The sequence below is a fragment of the Hyperoodon ampullatus genome (genome assembly GCF_949752795.1).
Source record: "Hyperoodon ampullatus genome assembly, chromosome: 3".
Taxonomy (NCBI): domain Eukaryota; kingdom Metazoa; phylum Chordata; class Mammalia; order Artiodactyla; family Ziphiidae; genus Hyperoodon; species Hyperoodon ampullatus.
The window spans coordinates 64,497,433-64,520,919 of NC_136916.1; the positions used below are offsets into that span (position 1 = coordinate 64,497,433).

Here is a 23,487-nt window from a genome sequence, read left to right on the forward strand (position 1 = left end):
GATGGCATTTATCTTTCTACCTGAGCGTGGCCGCTTCGTTTTGTCAGCTTCACTCTAGTTTGGTCCAGGCAGGGTACATCCCCATAGCGGTTCTTCTCTAGGTTTCCTGGAGACCTGAAGAAAATGAAACAAACTAAAATAAAGAAAAAAAAAACACAGCTACAAGAGTTGAAAATGGATGACAATGGAAGTGGAACTGAGCCCAAGTCAGGAGATTGTTGTCATTCATTACTTTTTTTTTTTTTGGTACTATTTGGTTTTGAAAAAATCATTTACATACATATTGATTAAAAGCAAAAAAAAATTATAAAGACCACACATATAAAGTAATACTCTATATTGTTCATAGGTATGAATGTATATGTAACAGTATAAACAAAATTATCTGGTAGGAAACATACCACATTCATACTAGTGACTGCTTCTGGGGAATGAGGAGAACTGATGGTGAGGATTAGAAGGATTTCAACTTTACAATTAATTCTTTTATACAATAAAAAAGATGAAGCAAATCCAAAAAAATGCTAAAAACTGTCAGTACTAATGCCCGTGATAGGAAATAGTTGTTTGTCACGTCATGCTCTGTTCTTTTTCATATTTAAAAAAAAAATCCCCGGACTTCCCTGGTGGCACCACGGTTAAGAATCCACCTGCCGGACTTCCCTGGTGGCGCAGTGGTTGAGAGTCCGCCTGCCGATGCAGGGGACATGGGTTCGTGCCCTGGTCCGGGAAGATCTCACATGCCGTGGAGTGGCTAGGCCCGTGAGCCATGGTCGCTGAGCCTGCGCGTCCGGAGCCTGTGCTCCGCAACGGGAGAGGCCACAACAGTGAGAGGCCTGCGTATCGCAAAAAAAAAAAAAAAAAAAATCCACCTGCCAATGCAGGGGACACAGGTTTGAGCCCTGGTCCAGGAAGATCCCACATACCACGGAGAAACTAAGCCTGTGCACCACAACTACTGAGCCTGCACTCTAGAGCCCGCAAGCCACAACTACTGAGCCTGCATGCCACAACTACTGAAGCCCACACACCCAGAGCCCATGCTCTACAACAAGAGAAGCCACCACAATGAGAAGCCTGTGCACCACAACGAAGAATAGCCCCCGCTCGCCGCAACTAGAGAAAGCCTGCGTGCCGCAATGAAGACCCAACGCAGCCAAAAATAAATAAATAAATTTATTAAACACAGTTTGAGTACTCTGTGGATTTAAAAAAAAAAAAATCCTTCTTCCCACACAAATAAGCCCAGCTGATATTTTACAAAGTTCCAAGAGCAATTCAATAAAAGGAATACTCTTTTCGACCAACAGTGCTGGAGTAATTAGATACCTATAGGGAAAAAAATTTGAACATCAACCTAAACCTTACACCTTACACAAAAGTTAATTCAAAATGGATCACAGACTTAAATTAAATGTAAAACATAAACCTATAAAAATTTTAGGAAAAAAAACGTAGAAAAATCTTTGGATTCTAGGGCTAGGCAATGTGTTCTTAGACTTGACACCAAGAGCATGATCCGTACAAGGAATAACTGTTAAAGGAACTTCATCAAAATAAACTTCTGCTTCACAAGAGACCCAGAAGAGGATGAAAAAAAAAAAGCTACAGACTGGAAGAAAATATTCGCAAACCACGTATGCAACAAAGAACCAGTACCTAGAATATAAAGAACTCTCAAATCCCAACAGTTTAAAAAAAAATCCAAATAGAAAATGGGCAAAAGACATTTTACAAAGAGAATATACAGACGGCAAAGAAGCACATGAAAAGATGCTCAATATCATTAGATAGTAGGAAAATGTAAATTAAAACCACAATTCTAATTTTAATTTAGGGATCTCATCATACACCTATCAGAACAGCTAAAATAAAAAATAGTGACAACACTGAACGCTGGTGAGGATGCAAAGAAAATGGATCATTCATATATTGCTGGGAGGAATGCAGAAGGGTACAGCCACTCTGGAAAAGAGCTGGGCAGTTTTTCATAAAACTAAACACATAGTTACCATATGACCTATCAATCCCACTCTTGGACATTTATCCCAGAGAAACAGAAACTTATTTTCACACAAAACCTAGACACAAATGTTCAGAGCAACTTTACTTGTAATAGAAACTGGAAACAACCCAGATGTCCTTCAACAGGTAAATGGTTAATTGGTTAACAGTTTGTACTGTGGTTCATCCATACCATGGAATATTACTCAGCAATAAAAAGGAACAAACTTGGTACAAATAACAACTTGGGTGAATCTCCCGAGAATTATACTGAGTGAAAAAAGGCAATCCCAAAAGTTTACACATAGTATGATTTCATTTATATAATAACATTCTTAAAATGATAAAATTATAGTAATGGAGAATTGATTAGTGGTTGCAGGGGTTAGGGATGGGGAAGGGTGGAATGAAGGTATGTGGTTATGGAATTCTGTATCTTGACTGCAGTTCTGTATACACAAACTTACCTGTGTGATAAAAATTGTAAAGAACTAAATACATACACACACACTGAAACTGGGGAAATCTGAATAAGATTGGTGGATTGTATCAATATCCTGGTTGTGATACTATATTAAACTTCTGGGAGATGTTACCATGGGATAGCTGTGGAAAGGGTACACATGATCTCTATTATTTCTTACAAATGCATGTGAATCTACAATCATCTCATAATAAAGTTAAAATTTAAAGTTAAATTTTTAAAAATCCTTTGAAAGGATGGTATAGGGGAGGGAAAAAAAAGGGAAAGAAACTCTCTTGGTCCACAGGCATCCTGGACAGCAGTGAATACTCTGATATCTACTTCTTAATCTTGAATTCCATGGGAAACAGTTTGTTCTGTGTAAGTAGTTCTACTGGAACTTGGTGTAAGACAGGGGCCTGGGGCTTCCCTGGTGGCGCAGTGGTTGAGAGTCCGCCTGCCGATGCAGGGGAAGCGGGTTCGTGCCCCGGTCTGGGAGGATCCCACATGCCGCGGAGCGGCTGGGCCCGTGAGCCATGGCCGCTGAGCCTGCGCGTCCGGAGCCTGTGCTCCGCAATGGGAGAGGCCACAACAGTGAGAGGCCCGCGTACCACAAAAAAAAAAAAAAAAAAAAAAAAAAAAAAAAAAAAGACAGGGGCCTGAAGATGTTGAGGATTCTGGTTTCTAGTTCCTGAAGTGGGACATTTTCATTGATTCAATAAATAAAGAGGCAAGATTTGGAAGTCCTTCCATAGGACTAGGACATATTCTCTGATTATAACATGACAGCTGGCTTGGGTGATGCAAGGAGCACAATCCAAACCCACTATTTTAATGTGGGGAAGGGGAACCATTGTAGAAATGACACCTCAAGGACCCCTCAGTAGAAGCACCCAGAGCACGGTCAGAAATACCCAGGACAAGTGTGCATCCTCTGCTCTGGTTGGGAAAAAGACTGGATACATACAGGGGTCTTGAGCTGGTAGGGATGAAACAGAGCTGTGCGGGAGAGAAGAATACTCTCCCCACATGATATATACTCTGCTTTCTCTCTCTCTTTTTTATTTCTTATTTTCCTTTGCATTCTTATTCTGCTTATTGATTTTTTTTTCTCAATTGCTTCTTCTCTCTTACTTCCCTTATCTGTTTCCTAACTCATTATTTTCCCTCTTTTTTTTTTTCCTTTTCCCACTTACCTCACTCCCTGCATACCTTCTTTACAGCACACTAAGCTGGACAGGAATTAAAAGGGGAAAGAGGTACTCCCAGAATCACAGATTCCTAAAACATTTAAGCTACAAAAGAGTATGTAGGGCTTCCCTGGTGGCGCAGAGGTTGAGAGTCCGCCTGCCGATGCAGGGGACGCGGGTTCGTGCCCCGGTCTGGGAGGATCCCACGTGCCGCGGAGTGGCTGGGCCCGTGAGCTATGGCTGCTGAGCCTGCGCGTCCGGAGCCTGTGCTCCGCAACGGGAAAGGCCACAACAGTGAGAGGCCCACATACCACAAAAAAAAAAAAAAAAAAAGAGTATGTAGATATTGGTGAGTCTAATATCAAATACTACACACAGGAAAACTGAGGTGCAAAGAAGAGAAATAACTTGGGTAAGTTACAGAGGGTATTTTTGGCTAAGCTGGAACTTGAGCCTGGGACCCACTGGGGAGAGCTTCCTTAATTTTCCTTTTTTTTTTTAAGTTTTTTTTTTTTTTTTGATGCGGACCACTTTTAAAGTCTTTATTGAATTTGTTACAATATTGCTTCTGTTTTACGTTTGGTTTTTTGGCCACGAGGCATATGGGATCTTAGCCCCCTGACCAGAGAACGAACCCACACCCCCTGCATTGGAAGGCAAAGTCCTAACCACTGGACCGCCAAGCAAGTCCCTGAGCTTCCTTAATTTTCAACAAACAGTCTCAAAACTTGGAGGAAAAGAAGCTTTTGCAACAGCCAACGAGAACATGGTAAGATAAATGACAGCAGCAGTAAGAGAAATGATCCATGCTCTATTGCCAACAATAGTTATCAAGTGGTTATAAACCAGTTACAGAATTCAGGTAGAAGGAAAATCCCACAAGGCTGAATTCGTAAGAGGCAACTCTTCTCTCTTACTGACTGTGGATTATCTTAAATGGACCAGTACCCCTCCTCAGAAAGTAATGTAATACTATAAATGCTGTAGGGAGAAACTGCCCAAATGAAAGGACCAGAGATCAAATCAACAGCCTACATTTTAAGCCTACATTTTTGTTTTTTTCCTAAAAACACTTGCATATCAGGGAAATATCAAAAAATGTATCCATTAGTACACAGTTCCTCCACTGGGACCAAAGACCTTCAGAAATTTCACAGCATACGCTGTTGGCAACAAGCACCAAGAGGTGCCTCTTTCTGGATGAAAGAAACTATCATCTAAGTGAGAGTGAGGCTCTTAACACAAGGAAGAGCCTATGTTAAGGAAGTGAGGTGTGGAAGGAGGGCTACCAACGTGTGCCACAGCATCTTGGAAAGTGATCAATCGCTGGCCCAAACCTTTCCTACTTACATGGAACAGTGGAAAGTGCCAACAGGGTTCTCACGACGGATGTCTTCATACTCCTCATATATCCCCCGCTTTTGCCTGGTGCTAACATAGTCCATCAACTCTTGGATGGTCATGGCATGGGGACCTGGGACATGCACTGAGTCCCAGTCTAAGGTCGGAGGGAGGGAGAACAGGATGATCTCATCGAAGGGATCTGGGTGGCCGTTCATCTGGGATAGAAACTGGAAATTCCAAGTGGCGAGGTCAATTTTGACGTACCCACCCAGGTTTTCTGGAAGGCACTCCCTGGGCAGGTGCTGGGTGACTTCAGATGTCTTTAATATCTGAATCTGGAAGGTCAGAAAGAACCACGTGAGTATGTGGGGAGGGAGGGGAACAAACAGATAAAGAACAAAAGTGCTTTGGAGAATGATATGAGATTTGCTTGAAATACCTGGTAAACTTAGAAAAGGAGTAGACTGAATTTCATCTGCTTGGGAATGAAGTCCTACGAATTTCCCAGAAAAGGTTTGACTTCCCACAATGTATAGCAAATTCATTCCTGAAATTAGGGGCCCTGTTATAAACGTAGGTATAGTGAACCAAGGCTTTATACTATTTACAAGCCTTTCCAGTACCATCTCATGTGGGTATTCGCCTTTTTGACTACTAAGAATGCATGGGACGTGGTTATTTTTGTCAATCCCATACTAAGGCAAACAATTCTAAGCCTGTTGGCTTGTGTTTTACTCACAGCTTGGTATGGACATTCTCAAAGATAGGTTTCTGTGAAAGCAAGACAAGACCAGCCTCCCAGAGGCTGGGTATCCCAGGAAAAATGCTAGAGAAGTAATTGTAATACTTAATTCCTCTCTCTGCTTGGACACAGCCATACTGGACCAAATTAGCCTAGTTGGTTCTTTTTGGAATCTGTGTGGAATGGGAATGTTTGCCTTGCTTGCTGTTGCCTCTTCCTGGAATGCTGCTTCCTGGGATGCCCTCTTTTCCTCTTTGGCCTCGTCAAGGACGAGCTTATAGCTCAACCTCTTCTGTGAAGCCCTCCCTGACAGTCTGAGATAACATTCTCCTCTATGTTTCTCAGAGCCACAGTCCTCTGAACATGTCTATGTCCCCTTTCAGGACCATAAGCTCCTCAGGAATAAGGGCTATCTCACTCAACTTTTAATTCCCAGGGCCCAGAGCCTGGACTGTAAAGGTGCTCAATATATTTTGAGTTCATACATGCATGTATATACTTGTATATAATTCAAGTGTTAAGAACTTGCCTAAGGAGTCCTCTCAAAGAGTTATCTTAGGAAAGACATCTCCTACTCTGGGGTCACTAGGTCACTAAGTAGCTTCCGCAGAACCAAACATCTTTAGTTTCCCCTCTCCAACCCAAGTCGCCTCAGCTACAAAGATCTGTATTGTTATTATTCATATAATCTCATACTAAAAAAAAAAACCCTCTGATACTATTTTACAACATTATTATCTTATTCTATTATACCAATGTTTCATATACCCTTTCTTTCAAGGGTGAGAAATGAATGAGTAAATGACTGAAACCATAATCTTTCCATCCTGGAATACTTAGGGGATGATAATAGAATCAAGATAATTTTAGACAATGCTTCTGAAGTTGGGAAGCAACAAGCTGTTTTAAGAGAAAATGCCAGGAATAAAAGTAAAAGAGAGATTGAGAGTCTCCTCCAGCACCGTGGTGGTCAAGGGGGCTGAATATTTCCAGTTGAACAAATTCAAACACCAGTTCAACTGATGTAATTATATTAGAAGTTGCTAAATATTAAAAGCCTGTAGAGCCACAGGACTAAATTTTGGAAGTAGCAGCTATCTCTAAGTCACTCATGGGACACATTCCTTTGATGCTATCTGCATGCAAGGTGCTACATACGGGGGAAGTGCCCAAACTATGTCCAGGTCCTAACTTCAAGGAATTTGCACAGTAAGAAAGGCAGCCTATATTGGGCTGAGTAAAGAATAAAGCAGAGAATATAAGAGAACACACTAACAGAAGCAGAAAGAGAAACAAGCCAGGAAGGTTTTTTGAAGGTAGAAAATTAATTGGCAGATTTCAGCAGTAGAGATGGAAATGTATCTATCCCACCTCCAAATAAAATTAATTTAGCTTCCTTTACCCTCTCCCGGACTTTGTCCTTCAGAAGGAGGCTGATGATGGAATAGGGCACTCGGAACCATATGGGTGCTCCCACAATCAGCACTTTCTTCAAACGAGCTGGAAAAGCTCCCTGCGGAGAACAATACAAGGATTTAAAAATACCAATTAGGGCACTGCAACAGTGCCTAATGGGACCTTTGACTGTTCAAGTACAAAGTTTAGGTTTTTTGCTCTTCTCACCATTCTTACCCAGCAGGGGGAGTCTATAGCTTAATTCAGGTTTCACTTAGTAGCTAGAGAAAAAGTGGTTAAAAAGAAAGAAATGGAAGCAACCTAAATGCCCATCAACAGAGGAATGGATAAAGAAGATGCGGTACATATATATATATATAATGGAATATTACTCAGCCATAAAAAAAACAAAATAATGCCATTTGCAGCAACATGGATGAACCTAGAGATTGTCATACTGAGTGAAGTAAGTCAGACACAAAAAGACAAATATCATATATCACTTATATGTGGAATCTACAAAAAGTGTACAAATGAACTTATTTACAAAACAGAAGTAGAGTCACGGATGTAGAAAACAAACTTATGGTTACCAGGGGATGAAGTGGGGAAAGGGATAAATTGGGAGACTGGGATTGATATATACACACTACTATACAGAAGATAGATAATAAGAACCTGCTGTATAGCACAGGGAACTCTATACTCTGTAATGTCCTATATGGGAAAAGAATCCAAAAAAAAAAAAAAAAGAGTGGACATATTTAGATATATCAATATAACTGATTTGTACACCTGAAACTAACACAACATTGTAAATCAACTAAACTCTAGTAAAAATTTTTTAAAAAGAAAGAAAGAAATTAAAAGCTGATTTACCTTTAAAAGTAATCATGTTATGGAGAAACAGAGAGGAACAAAAGTTTGGCCTGGGACACCTCAGAATTATAGGTGAGTGTGCTGGAATCTGCACATTTAAATGCATGGGCTTTGAGTTATTTGATCTGGACCCATTTAATGACAGAGAAAGACTTCAGGACTTTTGGTTACATTAGTAAGAGATACCCTAAAGATTCTCAAGTCTTCCTGCAGATCTGAAAGAGGAATCTCAAAGGAAATTTTGATAACAGATGGATATCTCCTTACCATTTTTTCCCGTGATTATATTTCCCTGATCACGTGAGTTCTCTATGATTTTTATTGTCAGCACAATGCTGCATTTTCAAAGAAACTCTTATTTGTGAAACAAATAAATAAAATAAAAAATAAAAGTAACAATGTTATGTTGTCAATATAAGCTTTATGGATCAAAACTACTCTGATTTTTCTTGTCAGCATACACGTGTGCACCCTTAAGTTCTGATTATTAAAACTTTAAGGAACAAGTAGATCACAAATAAAATGAACATGAAACATTTCTCATAATCTTTCCTTTATTCTGATATCTGTGTGTTTATAATCATTGATTTTCCACTCATCTCTTCATCTATTTATGTATTCATTCATTCAATCAATCAATATGATCTAGCGGGCACAAGGGCAAATGAGGTCTAAAAGAAAAGAGACACCCTGATCTTCACAAGGCATAAGAATGAAAAATTATTCCTTCTTAATCCATAGCTCTTGGTTTCATTTAGTTTCTCAATATTTCAGCACTTCTCATAGGCAGGGATACTGAATAATACTGGTATTCTAACTGGGAAGAAATTATTCCCAGTTAGATTATAATAGTATTTTTAAAAAATATTTTTATTTATTTATTTTTGGCTGTGTTGTGTCTTCATTGTGGCACGCAGCCTTCTCTAGTTGTGGTGTGCAGGCTCCAGGGCGCACAGGCTCAGTAGTTGTGGCACGTAGGCTCTCTAGTTGTGGCACGTGGGCTCTCTAGTTGTGGCGTGCAGGTTTAGTTGCCCTGCAGCACATGGGATCTTAGCTCTCCGACCAGGGATCGAACCCACGTCCCCTGCAGCGGAAGTCAGATCCTTAACCACTGGACCACCAGGGGAGTCCCCCCTATAATAGTATTTTTTTTTGGCTGTGTTGGGTCTTTGTTGCTGCGTGGGGGCATTCTCTAGTTGCAGTGAGCGGGGGCTACTCTTTGTTGTGGTGCACAGGCTTATCATTGCAGTGGCTTCTCTTGTTGTGGAGCACAGGCTCTAGGCACGCAGGCTTCAGTAGTTGTGGCACATGGGCTTAGTAGTTGTGGCTCGCGGGCTCCAGAGCGCAGGCCCAGCAGCCATGGCACACAGGCCCAGTAGCTCTGCGGCATGTGGGATCTTCCCAGACCAGGGCTCAAACCCATGTCTCCTTCATTGGCAGGCGGATTCTTAACCACTGCGCCACCAGGGAAGTCCCTATAATAGTATTTTAAAGTATTATAATAGCATTTTAAAGTACAAAAGATAAATACAAATTATAATAGTATTTTAAAGTATAAAAGGTAAATATGAAAAAATTAGCTACCCTATAAATAATAATTAGCATAAAAGTATAATGGTAAAAAGCCTCTGGTTTATAATAGCACTTGTGCACACAAGCACCATCTCTTTCCCTGTCTCTCTCCCCCTGTAAGTCACTGGTCATACAAAAAAGATGATTTATCCTTGGTGTCTGCTACGTTTACACATACGTATATAGGTATACGTTTTTTTAGCCTAGGAATATACGTCATAAGAAACATGCAAGACACATAATTTTAAAATCTTATTGAAAGATATAACAAAAGACTTTAAAAAATCCATAAAACAAAACACAGCATTCCTGGACAGGAGAAGATGATGCTGTAAAGATGTCAATTCTCCAATTAATTCATTATATGCAAATTAAATCCCAAAGTGTTTTATCTTCCAGAACTTGACTGAATGACTCTAACATTCATCTAATCAAAAGATGATGATTTTTAAAAATATTTTCTCAACAGATTTATAATTTTGAATAAGTGGTTAACTCTGGGGAATGGCACTGGGGTATGTGAGGGAGTGGTCAGAGACTTTTCCTTGAATTACTTTTTAATTGCTTTTATAATTTATAAAAACTAGTTATAAAGTTTGTTTTTAGTATGCATGTTATATATCAGTAAAAATTTAAATAAAAGCACACGAAAGTGCATGTAAAAGAATAAAGTACAAAAAGGTCAAAACAACTTTTAGAAATAAAAGAATACAGGGAAGCTTGTTGTATAAGATATTAAACTTTATTATAAGGCTACAATAAATTAAAAAGTGAATATGTTGTTCTAGATGCCTAGATCAATAGAACAGGGAGTCCAGAAATAGACATACTTACCATATGGAAATTAAGTATAAGATAAAGGTGTCATCCCAAATGAGTAGGGAGATAAATGTATTAGTTAACAAATGTTGCCAGGACAGCTATTTAAAAACAAATGTTGCCAGGACAGCTATTTGAAAACAAATTATTTTGTCCATAATATAATGTACCATATATAATATGATATATTATTAAATATACTACATGTAATATAGTATATTAAAACGATAATGAAAAATTAGTATGACAAAAGACACCATAAAGTTGAATAAATTATAAACTGTAAAAATGCTGGTAACACATACTTAACAATACTCTTAATATTCTTAACAACAAGTCTTATAAATCGATGAGACAAATACTTCAATAGAAAAATGGGTAAGGACTTCCCTGGTGGCACAGTGGTTAAGAATCCACCTGCCAATGCAGGGGGCGTGGGTTCGAGCCCTGCTCCGGGAAGATCCCACATGCTGCGGAGCAACTAAGCCTGTGCGCCACAACTACTGAGCATGCACTTTAGAGCCCGTGTGCCAGAACTACTGAAGCCCGTATGCCTACAGCCCATGTTCCGCAACAAGAGAAGCCACCGCAATGAGCAGCCCGCACACCACAACAAAGAGTAGCCCCCACTCGCCGCAACTAGATAAAGCCCACGCACAGCAACAAAGACCCAACGCAGCCAAAAATAAATAAATAAATTTATTTTAAAAGAAAAGAAAAAAAATGGGTAGAATATATGAGAAGAAAAAAAATTTTTAAGCAATACTTATTGATGTTAAACATGAAAATATGCTAAAGTTAATCACTAATAAGAAAACACCAAATAAAAACATGAGTTGATCAAAATCCAAATAATCAGTGATGATGAGACTCTGGTGAACAGGATGTTGATGGGAGTATAAATTTGAACTAAATTTTTTTTTTTTTTTTTTGCGGTACGCGGGCCTCTCACTGTTGTGGCCTCTCCCTTTGCGGAGCACAGGCTCCGGACGCGCAGGCTCAGCGGCCATGGCTCACGGGCCCAGCTGCTCCACGGCATGTGGGATCTTCCCGGACCGGGGCACGAACCCACGTCCCCTGCATCGGCAGGCGGACTCCCAACCACTGCGCCACCAGGGAAGCCCCTGAACTAAATTTTTAATGGACTATTTGGCAATATTTATCAGAACTTTAAATATGCCTACATTTTGACCCTAAAAATATGCTTATAGCAATTTATCCTGAAGAAATAATGGGTCAAATATACAAAAATGTATGTAAAATGATGTTCACTGAAGCCTTTTTGTAACAATACACAAAAAATGGCAGGGGACATGGGTTCAATCCCTGGTCCAGGAAGATCCCACATGCTGCAGAGCAACTAAGCCCATGCGCCACAACTGCTGAGCCTGCACTCTAGAGCCCGCACGCCACGACTACTGAGCCTGCACTCTAGAGCCCACATGCCACAACTACCTAAGCCCGCAAGCCTAGAGCCTGTGCTACGAAACAAGAGAAGCCACCATGGGAGACTGGAATTGACATATATATATACTAATATGTATAAAATAGATAACAAATAAGAACCTGCTGTATAAAAAAATAAATAATATTTTTTTAAAAAAAGAGAGAAGCCACCACAATGAGAAGCCTATGCTCTGCAAGGAAGAGTAGCCCCCCGTTCACTGCAACTAGAGAAAGCCCACGTGCAGCAATGAAGACCCAACGCAGCCAAAAATAAAATAAAATTTAAAAAAGAAAGAAATTTACTAAGATGGGGAAAATCTACTCAGAGCAACTTAAGAAGTCAAAGATTATTTACACTTTTATTCCAGTGTCACATTTTGATCCAAATTCTCACCACAGTAACTACTGGAAATTAATTCATACTAAATAGAAATCTGGGGGACTTTCCTGGTGGTCCAGCAGTTAACATTCCACACTTCCACTGCAGGGGGGGCAGGTTCTATCCCTGGTCTGGGAACTATGATCCCACAGGGTGGCCAAAAAGTTTAAAATTAAAAACAAATTTTTAATTAAATTAATTAATTAATTAATTTTTAAAAATCTGAAGTGTGAGACTGTGCATTAAACTTCTACTTACAACTTTCATGAGAATGAGGATGGTAGGGGACTATATTTAAAATTTTATCTGCTCCCAATGACAGAGCAATAAGTCACTAAGGAAAACATGAGATGGATTTTAAGGCAACCAAACTTTTATTTCATTCTCTTTGAATTTATATAGCAAAACAACAACAAAACATCTGTAGTAGTTTCATTATTTTGAACCAGATAAAGGAGGACACATAAACAGCAAAAGAACATTTTAAAAAAAAGATACTACAATGTTATTATTTAAAGGAGTTCAAACAACAACAAAAAAAGGATGTTATTGTTTTAGAACTTCTAAATTCAAAAAAAGAGCAAAGGGAGGTGGGATTCCCAGACTCCAGCTAGAGGAAGTGAGACTGCACCCGCTCAGGCAGTCAGAGGGAAGGGGACGGGACCGGCGGGCAGGCGGGCTCGCCCTCTCGGTGACTGCACCAATCGGGTGTGCCCTACCTGCCCGCAGGTGCCCCTGGATGAGGCCGTCCCACGCGCCCTGACCAGGTCCTGGTGCTCTGGCCGGGTATCAGGCCTGTGCCTCTGAGGTAGGAGAGCCGAGTTCAGGACACTGGTCCACCAGAGACCTCCTGGCTCCACCTAATATCAAACGGTGAAGCTCTCCCAGAGATCTCCACCTAAACGCTAAGGCCCAGCTCCATTCAACGACCAGCAAGCTACAGTGCTGGACCCCTATGCGAAACAACTAACAAGACAGGAACACAACCCCACCCATTAGCAGAGAGGCTGCCTAAAATCATAATAAGGTCATAGACACCGCAAAACACACCACCGGATGCAGTCCTGCAAACAGAAAGACAAGATCCAGCCTCACCCACCAGAACACAGGCACCAGTCCCCTCCACCAGGAAGCCTACACAACTCACTGAACCAACCTTAGCCACTGGGGACAGACACCAAAAACAATGGGAACTATGAACCTGCAGGCTGCTAAAAGGAGATCCCAAACATAGTAAGTTAAGCAAAATGAGAAGACAGAGAAACACACAGCAGAGGAAGGAGCAAGTTAAAAACCCAACAGACCAAACAAATGAAGAGGAAATAGGCAGTCTACGTGAAAAAGAATTCACAGTAATGATAGTAAAGATAATCCAAAATCCTGGAAACAGAATGGAGAATATACAAGAAATGTTTAACAAGGACCTAAAAGAACTAAAGAGCAAACAAACAAAGATGAACAACACAATAAATGAAATTAAAAATTCTCTAGAAGGAATCAATAGCAGAATAACAGAGGCAGAAGAACGGATAAGTGACCTGGAAGATAAAATAGTGGAAATAACTATCACAGAGCAGAATGAAGAAAAAAGAATGAAAAGAATTGAGGACAGTCTCAGAGACCTCTGGGACAACATTAAATGCACCAACATTCGAATTATAGGGATCCCAGAAGAAGAGGAGAAAAAAAAGGGACTGAGAAAATATTTGAAGAGATTATAGTTGAAAACGTCCCTAATATGGGAAAGGAAATATTCAATCAAGCCCAGGAAGCACAGAGAGTCCCATACAGGATAAATCCAAGGAGAAACACGCCAAGACACATATTAATCAAACTATCAAAAATTAAATACAAAGAAAAAATATTAAAAGCAGCAAGGGAAAAACAACAAATAACACACAAGAATCCCCATTAGGTTAACAGCTGCTCTTTCAGCAGGAACTCTGCAAGCCAGAAGGGAGTGGCAGGACATATTTAAAGTGATGAAAGGAAAAACCTACAACCAAGATTACTCTACCCAGCAAGGATCTCATTCAGATTCGACAGAGAAATTAAAACCTTTACAGACAAGCAAAAGCTAAGAGAATTCAGCACCACCAAATCAACTTTACAATAAATGCGAAGGAACTTCAAAAGGCAGGAAACACAAGAGAAGGTAAAGACCTACAATAACAAACCCAAAACAATTAAGAAAATGGTAATAGGAACATACATATTGATAACTACCTTAAATGTAAATGGATTAAATGCTCCAACCAAAAGACACAGACTGGGCTTCCCTGGTGGCGCAGTGGCCTGCCGATGCAGGGGACACGGGTTCGTGCCCCAGTCTGGGAAGATCCCGTATGCTGCGGAGCGACTGGGCCCGTGAGCCATGGCCGCTGCGCCCGCGCGTCCGGAGCCTGTGCTCCACAATGGGAGAGGCCACAACAGTGAGAGGCCCGCGCACCGCAAAAAAAAAAAAAAAGACACAGACTGGCTGAATGGATACAAAAACAAGACGCATATATATGCTGTCTACAAGAGACCCACTTCAGACCTAGGGACACATACAGACTAAAAGTGAGGGGATGGAAAAAGATGTTCCATGCAAATGGAAATCAAAAGAAAGCTGGAGTAGCAATTCTCGTATCATACAAAAGAGACTTTAAAATAAAGACTATTACAAGAGACAAAGAAGGACACTACAAAATGATCAAGGGATCAATCCAAGAAGATATAACAATTGTAAATATTTATACACCCAACATAGAAGCACCTCAATACGTAAGGCAAATGCTAACAGTCATAAAAGGGGAAATCAACAGTAACACAATCATAGTTGGGGACTTTAAGACCCCACTTTCACCAATGGACAGATCATCCAAAATGAAAATAAATAAGGAAACACAAGCTTTAAATGATACATTAAACAAGATGGACTTAATTGATATTTATAGGACATTCCATCCAAAAACAACACAATACACTTTCTTCTCAAGTGCTCATGGAACATTCTCCAGGATAGATCATATTTTGGGTCACAAATTTTAAGAAAACTGAAATCGTATCAAGTATCTTTTCCAACCACAACTCTATGAGACTGGATATCAATTACAGGAAAAAATCTGTAAAAAATACAGACACATGGAGGCTACACAGTACACTACAAAATAACCAGGAGATCACTGAAGAAATCAAAGAAGAAATTAAAAAATACCTAGAAACAAATTACAATAAAAACACGACGACCCAAAACCTACGGGATGCAGAAAAAGCAGATCTAAGAGGGAAGTTTATAGCAATACAAGAAACAAGAAACATCTCAAATAAACTAACCTTACACCTAAAGCAATTAAAGAAAGAAGAACAACAACAACAAAAAAAAAAACCCCAGTTAGCCAAAGGAAAGAAATCATAAAGATCAGAGCAGAAATAAATGAAAAAGACATGAAGGAAACAGTAGCAAAGATCAAAATAACTAAAAGCTGGTTCTTTGAGAAGATAAACAAAATTGATAAACCATTAGCCAGACTCATCAAGAAAAAAGGGAGAAGACTCAAATCAATAGAATTAGAAATGAAAAAGGAGAAGTAACCACCGACACTGCAGACATACAAAGGATCATGAGAGATTACTACAAGCAACTATATACCAATAAAATGGAGAACCTGGAAGAAATGGACAAATTCTTAGAAATGCACAACCTTCCGAGACTGAATGAGGAAGAAGTAGAAAATATAAACAGACCAATCACAAGCACTGAAACTGAAACTGTGATTAAAAATCTTCCAACAGGGCTTTCCTGGTGGCGCAGTGGTTGAGAGTCTGCCTGCCGATGCAGGGGACACGGGTTCGTGCCCAGGTCCGGGAAGATCCCACATGCCGCAGAGCGGCTGGGCCCGTGAGCCATGGCCACTGGGCCTGCGTGTCCAGAGCCTGTGCTCTGCAACGGGAGAGGCCACAACAGTGAGAGGCCCACATACCACAAAAAAAAAAAAAAAAAAAAAAAAATCTTCCAACAAACAAAAGCTCAAGACCAGATGGCTTCACAGGCGAATTCTATCAAACACTTAGAGAAGAGCTAACACCTATCCTTCTCAAACTCTTCCAAAATATAGTGGAGGGAGAAACACTCCCAAACTCATTCTACAAGACCACCATCACCCTGATACCAAAACCAGACAAAGATGTCACAAAGAAAGAAAACTACAGGCCAATATCACTGATGAACATAGAGGCAAAAATCCTCAACAAAATACTAGCAAACAGAATCCAACAGCACAGTAAAAGGATCATACACCATGATCAAGTGGGTTTTACCCCAGGAATGCAAGGATTCTTCAATATACGCAAATCAGTGTGATAAACCATATCAACAAATTGAAGAAAAACCATATGATCATCTCAACAGATGCAGAAAAAGCTTTCAACAAAATTCAACACCCATTTATGATAAAAACCCTGCAGAAAGTAGGCATAGAGGGAACTTACCTCAACATAATAAAGGCTATATATGACAAACCCACAGCCAACATTGTTCTCAATGGTGAAAAACTGAAACCACTTCCTCTAAGATCAGGAATAAGACAAGGTTGTCCACTCTCACCACTATTATTCAACATAGTCTTGGAAGTTTTAGCCACAGCAATCAGAGAAGAAAAAGAAATAAAAGGAATACAAATAGGAAAAGAAGAAGTAAAACTGTCACTGTTTGCAGATGACATGATACTGTACATAGAGAATCCTGAACATGATACCAGAAAACTACTGGAGCTAATCAATGAATTTGGTAAAGTAGCAGGATACAAAATTAATGCACAGAAATCTCTTGCATTCCTATACACTAAGAACGAAAGATCAGAAACAGAAATTAAGGAAACACTCCCATTTACCACTGCAACAAAAAGAATAAAATGCCGAGGAATAAACCTACCTAAGGAGACAAAAGACCTGTATGCAGAAAACTATAAGACACTGATGAAAGAAATTTAAAATGATACAAACAGATGGAGAGATGTACCATGTTCTTGGATTGGAAGAATCAACATTGTGAAAATAACTATACTACCCAAATCAATCTACAGATTCAATGCAATCCCTATCAAACTACCAATGGCATTTTTCACAGAAGTAGAACATAAAATTTCACAATTTGTATGGAAACACAAAAGACCCAGAATGGCCAATGCAATCTGGAGAAAGAAAAATAGAGCTGGAGGAATCAGGCTCCCTGACTTCAGACTATACTACAAAGCTACAGTAATCAAGACAATATGGTACTGGCACAAAAACAAGAAATACAGATCAATGGAACAGGATAGAAAGCCCAGAGATAAACCCATGCACATATGGTCACCTTATTTTTGATAAAGGAGGCAAGAATATACAATGGAGAAAAGCCAGCCTCTTCAATAAGTGGTGCTGGGAAAACTGGACAGCTGCATGTAAAAGAGTGAAATTAGAACACTCCCTAACACCATACACAAAAATAAATTCCAAATGGAGTAAAGACCTAAATATAAGACCAGACACTATAAAACTCTTAGAGGAAAACATAAGCAGAACACTCTATGACATAAATCACAGCAAGATCCTTTTTGACCCACCTCCTAGAGAAATGGAAATAAAAACAAAAATAAACAAATGGGACCTAATGAAACTTCAAAGCTTTTGCATAGCAAAGGAAAACATAAACAAGACGAAAAGACAACCCTCAGAGTGGGAGAAAATATTTGCAAAGGAAGCAACTGACAAAGGATTAATCTCCAAAATTTATAAGCAGCTCATGTAGCTCAGTTATCAAAAAAACAAACAACCCAATCCAAAAATGGGCAGAAGACCTAAATAGACATTTCTCCAAAGAAGATATACAGATTGCCAACAAACATATGAAAGGATGTTCAACATCACTTATCTTTAGAGAAATGCAAATCAGAACTACAATGAGGTATCACCTCACACCAGTCAGAATGGCCATCAAAAAATCTACAAACAATAAATGCTGGAGAGGGTGTGGAGAAAAGGGAACACTCTTGCACTGCTGGTGGGAATGTGAATTGGTACAGCCACTATGGAGAACAGTATGGAGGTTCCCTAAGAAACTAAAAATAGAACTACCATATGACCCAGCAATCCCATTACTGGGCATATATCCTGAGAAAACCATAATTCAAAAAGAGTCACGTAGCACAATGTTCATTGCAGCTCTAGTTACAATAGCCAGAACATGGAAGCAACCTAAGTGTCCATCGACAGATGAATGGATAAAGAAGATGTGGCACATATATACAATGGAATATTACTCAGCTATAAAAAGAAACGAAATTGAGCTGTTTGTAGTGAGGTGGATGGACCTAGAGTCTGTCATACAGAGTGAAGTAAGTCAGAAAGAGAAAAATAAATACCGTATGCTAACACATATATATGGAATCCCCCCCCCAAAAAAATGGTTCTGAAAAATAGGAATAAAGATGCAGACATAAAGAATGGACTTGAGGACATGGGGAGGGGGAAGGGTAAGCTGGGACAAAGTGAGAGAGTGGCATGGACATATATACACTAACAAATGTAAAATAGATAGCTAGTGAGAGCAGCTGCATAGCACAGGGAGATCAGCTCGTGCCTTGTGACCACCTAGAGGGGTGGGATAGTGAGGGTGGGAGGGAGATGCAAGAGGGAGGAGATATGGGGATATATGTATGTGTATAGCTGATTCACTTTGCTGTAAAGCAGAAACTAACACACTATTGTAAAGCAGTTATACTCCAATAAAGATGTTAAAAAAAGAAAAAAAGAGAAAATGTATGGAATGCAGTACTGGGATGGCTGAAGGAAATAGATACTTGTATTTCTTGGTGACAATGTAAATTTTTTTCACTTTTATGGAGGGTAACCTAGTAATGTATAAGAGAGATTAAGAATATTCATAATCTTTAGCCAAATAATCCATGTCTTAGAAATACCTTCTTAAAATAATTTAAAAGAAAAAGCTTAAATGATCATAATAGTATTATTTAAACCTGAAAACAATCTGAATTATACAGAAAGATGGTTAGATGATTAAACTGTCTATGATATATTAACTTACCAGGTTATTGTGTCTCTATTAAAACTGACAAGTAGAAAGCCTATGTTGTAGAAAGGAGGGACTATTTAGTATGCAAAACTGGGAAAAAAATAGCTATCCATATGAAAAAAAAATGTCAGATTCCTACATCTCATACCATACTCAAAAATCAACTCCAGATGGATTAAGGTCTTAAATGACAAAAACAAAATTTTAAATTTTTAAAAGAAAATAGCATCTCAAAAAGTTTATCGTAGAACTACCACGTGATCCAACAATTCCACTTCTAGGCATATACACTAAAGAACTGAAAGCAAGGACTGAAACAGATGCTGTAACACCAATGTTCATAGCACCATTATTCACAATAGCCAAAAAGTGGAAACAACCCAACTGTTTGACAGATGAATGGATTAACAACACATGGTATATACATACAATAAAATATTATTCAGCCTTAAAAAGGAATGAAATTCTGATACATGCTACAATATGGATGAATCTTAAAAATATTATGCTAAGTGATCAGACACAAAGGACAAATGCTGCATGATTCTACTTATATGAGGACCTAGAATAGGCAAATTCATAGCGACAGAAAGTAGAATAAAGGTTACCAGGGGCTGTGGGGCAGGGTGGGGATATATAGATTAATGGGCACAGAGTTTCTGTTTGGGATGATGAATAGTTTTGAAAATGGATAGTGGTGATGGGTTGCATTGTGAATGTACTTAATGCTACTGAACTGTACACTTAAAATGGTTAAAATGGTAAATTTTGTTATGTATATTTTACCACAATAAAAAAAATCACTAAAAACATTAATACACATGGTGGAATCAGTGGTACAGCAGTAAAATAAAATAAAATAGCTAATATATTTTTTCTGACTTTGGAATAGGGAAGGATTTACAATGCAAAACATATTAAGCAGAAGATAAAATACAGACTCATTTAACCATACTAAAACTAAGAACTTCTGTTAGTCAAAAGGACTGTATAAAAAGTGAAAAAACAAGCTATAAACTGAGACAGTATATGTATGTATATATACACACACACGGAGAAATAGATTAGTACAAAACTACATAAATGGGGCTTCCCTGGTGGTGCAGTGGTTCAGAGTCCGCCTGTTGATGCAAGGGACACGGGTTCGTGCCCCGGTCCGGGAAGATCCCACATGCCGGGGAGCGGCTGGGCCCGTGAGCCGTGGCCGCTGAGCCTGCACGTCCGGAGCCTGTGCTCCGCAACGGGAGAGGCCACAACAGTGAGAGGCCCGCGTACCGCAAAAAAAAAAAAAAAAAAACTACATAAATGGATGATAGGAAAATGGGCAAAAGCCATAAACAGGCATTTTGCAGCAGAAGAAAATATATATGGCCAATAAATATATGAAGAGATACTTAATGTCACTAATAGGAGAGAGGTAAGTTATACCACAAGATACCATTTTATACCCATTCGATTGGGAAAAATTAAGAAGTGTGACATTATCATGTATTGGAGAGGATGCGGAAATTTTACACATGGCAGGTGGGTACAACCACTTAGGAAAACAATTAAACACTATCTTTTAAAACTGAATCTTCCCAGACCTTATGACCCAGTAATTCTACTCCTAGATGTATACTCTAGAGCATGCATTGTTTTTTCTTTTCTTTTCTTTTCTTAATATTTATTTATTTATTTTGGCTGCACCAGGTCTTCGTTTTGGCATGCAGGATCCTTTGTTGCGGCATGTGGGTTCATAGTTGTGGCATGCGGGCTTCTTAGTTGCAGCATGTGCACTCTTAGTTGCGGTATGCATGCAGGATCTAGTTCCCCAACCAGGGATCGAACTCGGGCCCCCAGCAGTGGAAGTGCGGAGTCCTAACCACTGGACCACCAGGGAATTCCCCTAGAGCATGCATTTTCAATAGAGGTGATATCACGCCCAAGGGGGTGAAATTAGTTCTGAGGAGAGTGGGGAATGGGAAAAACAACCCAAACATACACACTCTTTTTGTGCATAAAGCATAGATATACATTCAGTACATCAAGATATATACATTAATACATTCAGTACACCAGGGCTTCCCTGGTGGCGCAGTGGTTGAGAGTCCGCCTGCCGATGCAGGGGACACGGGTTCGTGCCCCGGTCCGGGAAGATCCCACATGCCGTGGAACGGCTGGGCCCGTGAGCCATGGCCACTGAGCCTGCGCATCCGGAGCCTGTGCTCCACAACGGGAGTGGCCACAGCAGTGAGAGGCCCACGTACCGCAAAAAAAAAAAAAGAAAAGAAAAAAAATGATTGTACAGAGTAAAAGTAAAGCTTTTTTTGTGAAACTTTTTGTTTTATAAATATGTACACACACATACATACACCTGTACGCTCAAATTCTGAAATCTAAACAGCTCTGAAAGCCACTAGTTTCTTTTGTAAGTTTGGTGCAAAAATTCATGGGACAGCAAAATCTGACCTAAAATCCCATAAGCTATTTATAACCTTTGTTCTTCTCCAAAGGTTATGATATGAATAATACATTTCATTGCAGAAATATTTGATATTAAAGTGACATACAGACCATATTATCTTTTAAAGTTCAAAATATTAAATAACATCTCTGGACCTAAGAGTTTGAGGTAAGAGATTAAGAACCTATCTATGTATATAACTTTACATGTATATGTATTGCTAGTGTACATATATTGATACTATTTATACTAAGTTGCAATGTAAAACTTATTTCTGACTAGGTTGAGACAAAAAGTTTGCAAGTTACTGGTTAGGTGACATTTTTTCATAGACAATGGCCATACCTAGGCTTCATTAATTCTTATTCTACAAAACTCCCGGAAAGAGGGCTTCCCTGGTGGCGCAGTGGTTGAAAGTCCGCCTGCCAATGCAGGGGACACAGGTTCGTGCCCCAGTCCGGGAGGATCCCACATGCCGCGGAGCAGCTAGGCCCGTGAGCCACGGCCACTGAGCCTGCGCATCCGGAGCCTGTGCTCCACAACGGGAGAGGCCACAACAGTGAGAGGCCCGCATACCACAAAAAAACCCAAAACAAAACAGAACAAAAACTCCCGGAAAGAGACATCCCACCTTCATGACTCAGTGTTCCTGTGTATTTTATTTTAATTCCTCCCACTTTACTTTTAAGATTGTTTCTTGTTCTGAGGAAGCAGGTATTAGTCATCATTTACAGGTGACCTTTAAACTGAACATAATGTCTGAAGTTTATATCATTCCTAAATTTCATAAAGAATAGAAAAAAATCACCCTAACCATTGAAGGGGGGTTGAAAGGGCCATTTCACAGCCTTACCTTCAGCAAGTTTAGGACTTTCTTGCCAAGATCCAGCTCAAAGTTGGCATAATTAGAACCGCACATGTCATAGATAAACACCAGTCCATTCCTCTGAGTTTCAAAGCTGTAAAGCAACCATTGAATGAAAACATTTATAAGTAATAAGATGGAAGAGGCAAATTGAAAACCTGGGTCAAAAACAAAGACACAGAGAGTGTGGGACACATCTGGGACTGAAATAATTGCCTTCCTGAACTGGCCTGAACTTTTGTAACTGGCCTTACAAAAAGAATTTATAAAAAGAAATATATATTTGGTCTTTGACCCTGTTTCCTGGCAAACTTCCTAAAACTTAGAATTTCCAGGAGAGCGAGGAAGGCATCCATTGCTATATTAATGAGGTGACTTTTAGAATGCCCTTAGATCATCTAAGGATGGGGGCTGGTTGCCAGAGGAACCAACCATGTGACTAGAAAGGGTTGGGACTTCCAGTCCCATCCCCCCACACACACTCAGGAAGGGTTGTGGGGCTGGAGATTGAGCTCAGTCACCAATGGCCAATGATTTAATCAATCATGCCTTGTAATGAATGAAGCCTCCACAAAATGCCAAAAGGATGAGATTTGGAGAATTTCCAAGTTGATGAACACATGCAGGTGCAGGGAGTGTAGCTCTCTCAGAGAGGGAATGGAAGCTCCATGCCCCTTTCCCCATACCTTGCCCTCTATGCATCTCTTCCATCTGGCTGTTCCTGAGTTATACCCTCTTATAATAAATTGGTAATCTATTAAGTATAACATTTGAGTCTGTGAACCGTTCTAGCAAATTAATCGAACCCAAGGAGGGGACGTTGGAACCTCTGATCTATGGTCAGAAGCAGAGGTGACAACATGGACTTGCCACTGGCATCTAAAAG

General features: G+C 39.7%; 1 protein-coding gene across 1 annotated transcript in view; it reads right to left on the bottom strand.

The window, feature by feature from the left end:
* Positions 1-23,487, bottom strand: part of PTPN9 (protein tyrosine phosphatase non-receptor type 9) — a gene marked incomplete at its 5' end in the record, with an annotated part of 82,294 nt that overhangs the window by 14,885 nt on the left and 43,922 nt on the right. The window contains 4 exons of the mRNA XM_079699008.1: positions 21-114; positions 5,008-5,336; positions 7,146-7,256; positions 22,590-22,695. Coding sequence (XP_079555134.1) covers positions 21-114; positions 5,008-5,336; positions 7,146-7,256; positions 22,590-22,695 — 640 coding nt within the window. The remainder of the gene's footprint in view (positions 1-20; positions 115-5,007; positions 5,337-7,145; positions 7,257-22,589; positions 22,696-23,487) is intronic.